The following is a 7585-nucleotide window of genomic DNA, read 5'->3' on the forward strand; positions in this document are numbered from 1 at the left end:
TACTTAATTTTAAATCATTTTGAGCCTTTACATATTACTTATAGTATTTACTTTTAAAAAGTATAGTATTTACCTTTTTTTATTGTTAATTTTTATCATATTAAAAAATCCTAATATTACAATGTCAAGGATATAATAGTTTTTAAATTAGTAAAATAATTAAAGAAAAATGTTCTTATAAGTTAAAAGTATTTTTAAACTTGTATTACATAAATACTTTAAATAATATTACATATAATAACATAAAGGTACTTAATATTATTAAAGTTTTATATCGTTTTGAGCCTTTACATATTATTTAATTATGATTTATACAATTCCAATAAATTGTGTCACACTGTGTCGATTCATATAGGCATTATTTATTATTACTTAATTTTAAATCATTTTGAGCCTTTACATATTACTTATAGTATTTACTTTTAAAAAGTACAGTATTTACCTTTTTTTATTGTAAATTTTTATGATATTAAAAAATCCTAATATTACAATGTCAAGGTTATAATAGTTTTTAAATTAGTAAAATAATTAAAGAAAAATGTTCTTATAAGTTAAAAGTATTTTTAAACTTGTATTACATAAATACTTTAAATAATATTACATAAGCAACATTGTATTAATTTTAATTTATAATTTATTTATGAATAAGTAAATTCTTAATTTTTATTATTTCTTTGTTATTAAATAAATAATTTTAAATGTTTTAACTTTTTAATAAAAATATATATTTATTTATTTTAAAAAATAATTATTTATTAATTTATTTGATTATTTTATTTTTGTGCATATATTGTTTATTATTTATTATTCCTTATCCTTACTTTCACTCTGTGAAATGTATAATGAAAACAAGATATAATGGTATAATATCTCAAAAATGTTCAACACATCTTATGTTTATTGAAAAACGTATTCAAAAAGCATCCTAAAATCTTTAATAACATCCTCTGAAAAAATAATATAAAAGGATAATATATGAGAAGTGGATTAGGCCTAATGGGGAAACCACTATAAAAAAAACGCATCATACTATCTACCGCAAGGTGATGTGGAAATGATAGTGTTTTCATACTGTCATTTTCTTGATATAGAAAAGATAAAAGAAAATTATTTTTTAATATATGATTTTACGTTACAAGCTACTCACATGATCATTTATTTTTAATATAAGTGATTACTCATTTTGACTACTTATGTATATATTTTTTTTAATAATGTCAAATGCTGATAGCGCGTGCGTAGCGCGCGCCTGTATTGTTCTAGTTTATAAAGAAAAGAGGACCGCCGATAAAATCGGCGGGGGTGGTGTGGAGGGCCTCTCTAACTCGTTTGTACTAATTACTAATAACTATATATTTAGTATGAACGGGTTCAGTTAACATAAAGAAAACAACCTCCTAATTCCATTTTTATACAGACACGTATTATAAAACAAAATTCGTGAAATTAATTTGTTTGAATATTTGATTTCAAGTTTCTTAAAAGTCAGCAATTTTCATTTCTCTGTTAAAAGATATACAAAATTCAAAATTTTATTTACATTAATAAATTTTGTATTAGTATTTTTCTGATTTCTCATATACATATATACGTTTCTTTTCAAGAATAGATGATCTGAGAATCACTCTGTTCTGCAACCATTGAAAAGCCTTGTCGACCGATAAAATATCGGCCTAGTGGGTGCAGTGTTCAACAGAGAATGCCGCTTTGCAATTATTATAAAATTCGTGTTTTGTGTGCACCAGTTCGTATTTTTTCCTTTTTTCTCTAGAAGAATAGAAAAGGTAAAATGATGAACTGGTGCAAAAGTTCAACCAAAAAGAACTGATTCTGACTTGGTCTCAGTCACATCGATTGGTTGTCTGCTTTGTTTGGCTAACGGATTGACAATCATGGACTTAGGGAAGATACAAACCAAAAAATCATGGACATAGGGAAGAATCGAACCAAAAAATTGTGGACATTGCCGACACGATCGTGGACATTGGCTACATAGTTCAATGTCCACGTTTTGTGGACATAAAGGCGCTTCAAAATAAAGTAACAGTTAAATCCCGGGCATGGCCGCTCTCAAGTTTCGTTGAACCACCCGACCGGTGCGGACGCGTTTCGGTTCGGGTGTTCGTTTTTTGTATATTTTTGAGAAAGTGTTGCCGACTTTGACCGTGCCTCGAATTTCCTTACTGATGTGTGTCCGCGTTTGGCTCGGCTCGTTCGTCCGTCCGGACGCGCGTTAAAGTGGCGTGACGACGTTGCAATCGCAGGCGCCCTGTGTTCGTTCGGGCTTCGCCATTTTTCGCGGGCATTGCATCATTCTTCGTTTACATATTACGACTTTGTTTCGTTTACACATTACGACTTTTGTTACTGGCCTTGACGATTGCCGTTGGAGCGGCTACATGGCCAATAAGAATACAAAGAAGAAGAAGAAGACCGCTCTCAGGTTTCTCTCTGTGCATAGTCTGATTTCGGCTCGACGTGTCCAACTTGAAATTGCCAACTTCGAATATGCCGATTGATTTTCGGGATGATTAGAGAGACAGGAGTGCTCTTGGGACTTTGAAAATTCCCTATCCGATTAGCCAATCAGCACGTTTGAAAAATCTTGGCATCCTGCATCGCTCATATGTACATCTGCGCGTACAATTGATCAGTATTGAGCATACATGGCGCGTTTGAAAAATATCGGACAACGTATTTGGCATCATAGAAATCAAAGAAATATAATATATTGTATAATTAATAAATTTGTACAGGCCAAAGTTATGAGCGATTTTAATTCGATAAGATGTTGATCTAATAAATTCATAACCTGTTAGTATTGGTTAATTTGTACATTTATTTCTAAACGAAATGGTCAAATGTGCTTATTTTTTATCGCGTAAAACGTCATTAGTACTTTGCCAGCCCAGATGTTCAAGATTAAACATGATACGGAAGTTTGTGGATGACAGACCAGCTATTATTCTAGGAATCGAAACGAGCTGCGACGATACAGGATGCGGAATCGTAGATACCACAGGAAAGATATTAGGCGAGGCGATAAATTCGCAACATCTTACTCATTTAAAGTAATCACGTACTATCTATGAAGTCAATGTAAATTCAATACACAACTACTTGAAAAATTTTGTAACTAGATTTATCAAATTCATATAATATATCCTTAGTATTTATTTTATTATCTAATGTACATGAATTCACTTGTATGTTGTAAGATAACATTAAATTACTACTTAAAAACAAATCTACAATAAAAATTGTTAAAAATTTTTCTAGTAAATTGTAATTGTGTCCTCATTTATAGACACGGTGGCATAATACCTGCAATTGCCGGTAAAATGCATAGACAACATATTACTACAGTTTGTGAAGATGCACTAAGATCGGCAAATTTAAGATTAAGAAATATAGATGCTATTGCAACTACTACAAAACCGGGTCTTCCGTTATCGCTTGCTGTTGGAAATGAGTTTGGCAAATATCTCTGTAGGATTGGTAACAAACCATATATACCGATACATCATATGGAAGCTCATGCATTAACTGTACGAATAGAGCAGAAAGTATGTCAGAACTAATTACATGTATAAAACGCAAATATGACGTCAAACATAAAGAAATTCATATATATATATCTTATAGGTAGACTTTCCTTATCTTGTTTTACTTGTATCAGGTGGCCATAGTTTATTAGCAATTGTTGAAAATGTTGATAAATTTTATACACTGGGTACTACATTAGATAATGCGCCTGGTGAAATTTTGGACAAGGTATATCTTCAAGTTTTTGTTTATCGTATTTGTTTAATTATAAATTATTTGGTTTAAAATTTTGTTTTCAAAAATTATCAACAAAATTTTATGAAAGAACTCGTAACATAAAAAATAAAAACTATGAAATATATAACGATAGATTTGTTTTAAACTTTGCAGATTGCTCGTAGGCTTAAACTTGCAAATATGCCAGAATTCTCACATATGAACGGTGGTCAGGCGATAGAAAATGCAGCAAGTAAAGCGTCAAATCCAACTAAATTCTTTTTTGAGCCTGTCTTGACAAAAAAAAGAGATTGTCAATTTAGTTTTGCAGGTATATCGAACAAAATTTTTAAATATCTCAATACAGAAACTTTTGATATTGACGACGTGTATAATTTTTGCGCTGCCGTACAATTGTCTTTCGCAAAACACATATGTCTCAGAACGCAAAGAGCAATGGAATTTATTAACAATATGAATTTGATATCGCAAGAGAAGCGAACTTTGGTATGTTCTAAGATTATGTTCATTAATTTTCGACTTTGCTTTGTTTTACATATTTGTTTAAATATAGGTAGTATCTGGCGGAGTGGCTTGCAACAATTTCTTAGCAAAGACTTTAGAAATTGTTTGCTTAGAAAGAGGCTTTAAATTCGTTAGAACTCCACCTCGTTTATGCAATGATAATGGTGTAATGATAGCATGGAACGGAGCAGAAAAGTGGATGACAAACATAAACGTTCTCCGAGATAGAGAAGAAATCGAAATGGTATCCATCGAGAAAAACGCGTCGTTCGGAGAAAGTTGGATTGAAAGAGTACAAGAAGCAAACATAAAATGTAAATTAGTGAAATTAAATAGACTTTAAACAAACACAAATTTTTATGCAGTCATTTTGTACTCCTACGATAAAATTTTATTTTTAAAAGTTTAAATCTGCATATTTTTCGATCATTATATATATATAAAATATTAACAATGGCATTAGCATTATTTACAAAATATTTATTTTTCTATAAATTTATACAACAGTTGGTGTGTGTTCTTCAAATTGTCGATTTATCCTCTCCATTAACTGGGATTCCAAGTTACTATATTCAAAAGCATGTTTCTTCTCTTCGTACTTATCTAATATATTTCGTAGCTTGCCTTTGACCGTTTTTATCATATTTTTGTCTTTTGAAATTAAGGATATCGGTAAAATACTATCAAAACATATCACCTGTTCAGGTTGTATTTCCTCTGGACATGTAGATACATAGTCTGATAAGTTTCGTAGTGTTGGTTTAATTTCTTTGAGAATATTATCAGCATTATCAGTGTCCATTTTATTAATTAGAAGCACTGCTGGCATTTTTAATAAGTCTGGTTTGTAGAGTTCAATCTCCTTGTTTAATAAGACTACAGTTTCCAAGCAGGATCTATGTCCATGCTGGGATGATAATTGAAATCCTTGTATATCTACAATGAACATAAGTAGCTTTGTTCTTTCGATATGTTTTAAAAACTTGTGACCCATTCCAATATTCATGTGTGCTCCCTCAATCAGACCTGGTAAGTCTGCAACTGTAATTTGTCTCAAATCTTCATAATTGATGATTCCTAATCTGGGCCTTATAGTAGTAACTATAAAAGAAAAAGCATGACTGTAGAATCGAAATCAATGAGCAATTAATAAAATATGTAAGAAGTCTTACAGGGATAATCAGCGATTTTAGGCTTGGCATTTGAAACTGCTGCCAAAAATGTACTTTTACCAGCATTAGGAAAGCCAACTAATCCAATATCGGCAATTAGTTTCAAATCTAAGTTTATCATTTGAGATTCTCCCTTCAATCCACAGTAACCTGTGTCTTTGGAACCTCCTGAACCACCTTTGGCTACTAATAATTTTGAATCCTCGTTGTTTAAGTCTCCTATAAAATTTTAACAAAAGAAAGTAACGATAATTGCACAACTTTGAACAAAAAGTTTTAAAAATTATACCTACCTAACAATACTCCATTCTGGTTATATACTAAAATACCACGTGGAACTGAAATAATCTTATCTTGACCAGGTGAACCTATAATTCCTCTTGCTGAACTGTCACTTCCACAATCTGCGACGACTCGTTTGGTCTTTAAAGTCTGAGCAACACTCTCTAATGTTAGTTTGTCTTTTGCAACTAAATATATATTACCCCCTGCACCTCCCATCCCTCCATAACGAGATAATCCGCTACCTCCTGTACCTCCCCTAACATGAAGACGCAGCGTGTCAATGAATCTGGAACGTAGATATTTTCTCGGTGGCTATGATTAAACAAAAAGATTCCTATATTAGTTAATGCATATAATTATAACCTTGTAATATTTAATTCAATAAGATCTACTCACCTTTTTCACGGAAGCTAAAACTACTTGTGTCCAAAATACCATTGTATAGGAGTTATATTCTATTTTACTATGTTACTTGTGTTTATTACAGCGAATATACCAAACGCGCTATTTTATTTACTGAGTTTGTCGATCGATCGATACATGAATTGAAAGGTTGGCAAAATTGTTTCCAGATGGCGTCTTAATCTTCATCTCTAGCGCGCGCTAGCTAGAAGCTACAAATCCTTAAAGTTTAAAAATAATTGATAAGACATTACATTATTGTTGCAAAATATTTTATATGTCATGCGAGAAACTAAGAGATATTTCTTTGAACATTTAGATGGCGATTAAGTTAGAATTTATAAAGTGTGCGACACGACAATGAAAACGAGGTATGTATACTTTGTATAGCTTGTACAACATATCATATATTTGTTATTTTGCGATGCCAATATCGTATATCATTCCGAAAACATCTGTTTGTTTATTTAAGTCTGCGTGTAAATAGTGTATCGTTGCTCGATATACAGGGTGTTCCAATTTTTCCGAGTAGTCATAAATAATTAATTTTTTAACCTTAAATTTTTCTATCTATTTTTTACTATAATAAATGTACCTTTTGTAATTTTTGAAAATATAATAGAACATATCTATAATAATACAAAATGCTATAAAAATATAAAATGTAATATCCTTCTTTATCTCTATTCGTATGTCTATACTAAATTAATAAAAATTCCAAGAATTTTTCCCATTTCTAGGAATTGTAATTCCGAGAATTTGGAATTTAACATCGCGATTTTTTAATAGTTATTATTAAGTCCTTCATAATATTTTAAAGACATTTCAATAAATCATCTTCGAAAAATCTTGTAATCACGCGTGTTATGTGAGTATAACGTACAGATATATAGCTCTATAACTTATTATTTAGTTTCCTACTTCGAAATAAACTGCGTAATGCTGAAATAGACGCGACGGAAGTCTATTACTTGTCGCGGCATAAATATTTCATTGACGCAAACATGATATATAATATTTTTATTTAGACAAGTATAGAACATAAAACACTTTATAAATATTTTAAACACATTACAGTATTGAAAAAAGTAATTGCAAATATAAGAATAAAATTATGAATCAGTAGGTATAAAAAAAGAGATAATTATTCAAGTAGGTGTATATCATATTAAGTCCAATTCGCGATCTTGATCAAATTACAATCGCAATAAAGTAATAAAAGTTGCATGAAAATAATAAATGAAATAAAAGATCTCTCTTTAACATTAACAAATTAATTAACAACAATTTTATTTATATAAATGTGCATACTTTGTCCAACTATGCTTCGTTATAAGAGCTTTTCTGATCCTTTATTTTTTCCTTTAGATTTTCTTTTAAAAACGACTTGCACGAGAGACAAATAATATATATGCGACTTGAGGGAAGTGAATCGCAGT

The 7585-nt window shown here is 30.5% G+C and overlaps 2 protein-coding genes across 4 annotated transcripts; one reads left to right on the forward strand and one right to left on the reverse strand.

The window, feature by feature from the left end:
• Nucleotides 1–2566: 2566 nt before the first annotated feature.
• Tcs4 (Threonyl-carbamoyl synthesis 4) lies at nucleotides 2567–4635 on the forward strand. 3 transcript variants are annotated; one of them, XM_018546981.1, is made up of 6 exons: nucleotides 2567–2814; nucleotides 2897–3071; nucleotides 3308–3566; nucleotides 3646–3774; nucleotides 3937–4269; nucleotides 4337–4635. In XM_018546981.1, the coding sequence occupies exons 2-6, from the start codon at nucleotides 2929–2931 to the stop codon at nucleotides 4628–4630; spliced, it is 1158 nt and encodes a 385-aa protein (XP_018402483.1). In that variant the 5' UTR covers nucleotides 2567–2814; nucleotides 2897–2928; the 3' UTR covers nucleotides 4631–4635. The 3 variants fall into 3 exon arrangements, with proteins under 3 accessions (XP_018402483.1, XP_018402484.1, XP_018402482.1); XM_018546982.1 differs by having other exon boundaries at nucleotides 2972–3071; XM_018546980.1 differs by having other exon boundaries at nucleotides 2567–3071.
• A 148-nt stretch (nucleotides 4636–4783) lies between these two features.
• LOC108779556 (GTP-binding protein 10 homolog) lies at nucleotides 4784–6222 on the reverse strand. The gene is made up of 4 exons (XM_018546984.1): nucleotides 6141–6222; nucleotides 5753–6056; nucleotides 5460–5678; nucleotides 4784–5388 (listed from the first exon to the last, which is right to left on the reverse strand). The coding sequence occupies exons 1-4, from the start codon at nucleotides 6180–6182 to the stop codon at nucleotides 4784–4786; spliced, it is 1170 nt and encodes a 389-aa protein (XP_018402486.1). The 5' UTR covers nucleotides 6183–6222.
• Nucleotides 6223–7585: the final 1363 nt, after the last annotated feature.

The sequence above is a fragment of the Cyphomyrmex costatus genome, unplaced genomic scaffold (assembly GCF_001594065.2).
Source record: "Cyphomyrmex costatus isolate MS0001 unplaced genomic scaffold, Ccosl1.0 scaffold60, whole genome shotgun sequence".
Lineage (NCBI taxonomy): Eukaryota > Metazoa > Arthropoda > Insecta > Hymenoptera > Formicidae > Cyphomyrmex > Cyphomyrmex costatus.

What these genes read in the sequence shown, in the direction of transcription:
- Tcs4 (XM_018546980.1), top strand. Translation starts at nt 2,854, where the DNA reads ATGGTCAAATGTGCTTATTTTTTATCGCGTAAAACGTCATTAGTACTT. An exon ending in CAACATCTTACTCATTTAAA is followed by an intron (nt 3,072 to 3,307) that starts GTAATCACGTAC and finishes CCTCATTTATAG; the next exon opens with ACACGGTGGCATAATACCTG. An exon ending in CTGGTGAAATTTTGGACAAG is followed by an intron (nt 3,775 to 3,936) that starts GTATATCTTCAA and finishes TAAACTTTGCAG; the next exon opens with ATTGCTCGTAGGCTTAAACT.
- LOC108779556 (XM_018546984.1), bottom strand. Translation starts at nt 6,182, where the DNA reads ATGGTATTTTGGACACAAGTAGTTTTAGCTTCCGTGAAAAAG. An exon ending in CCAGAATGGAGTATTGTTAG is followed by an intron (nt 5,679 to 5,752) that starts GTAGGTATAATT and finishes AAAATTTTATAG; the next exon opens with GAGACTTAAACAACGAGGAT. An exon ending in TAAAATCGCTGATTATCCCT is followed by an intron (nt 5,389 to 5,459) that starts GTAAGACTTCTT and finishes TTTCTTTTATAG; the next exon opens with TTACTACTATAAGGCCCAGA.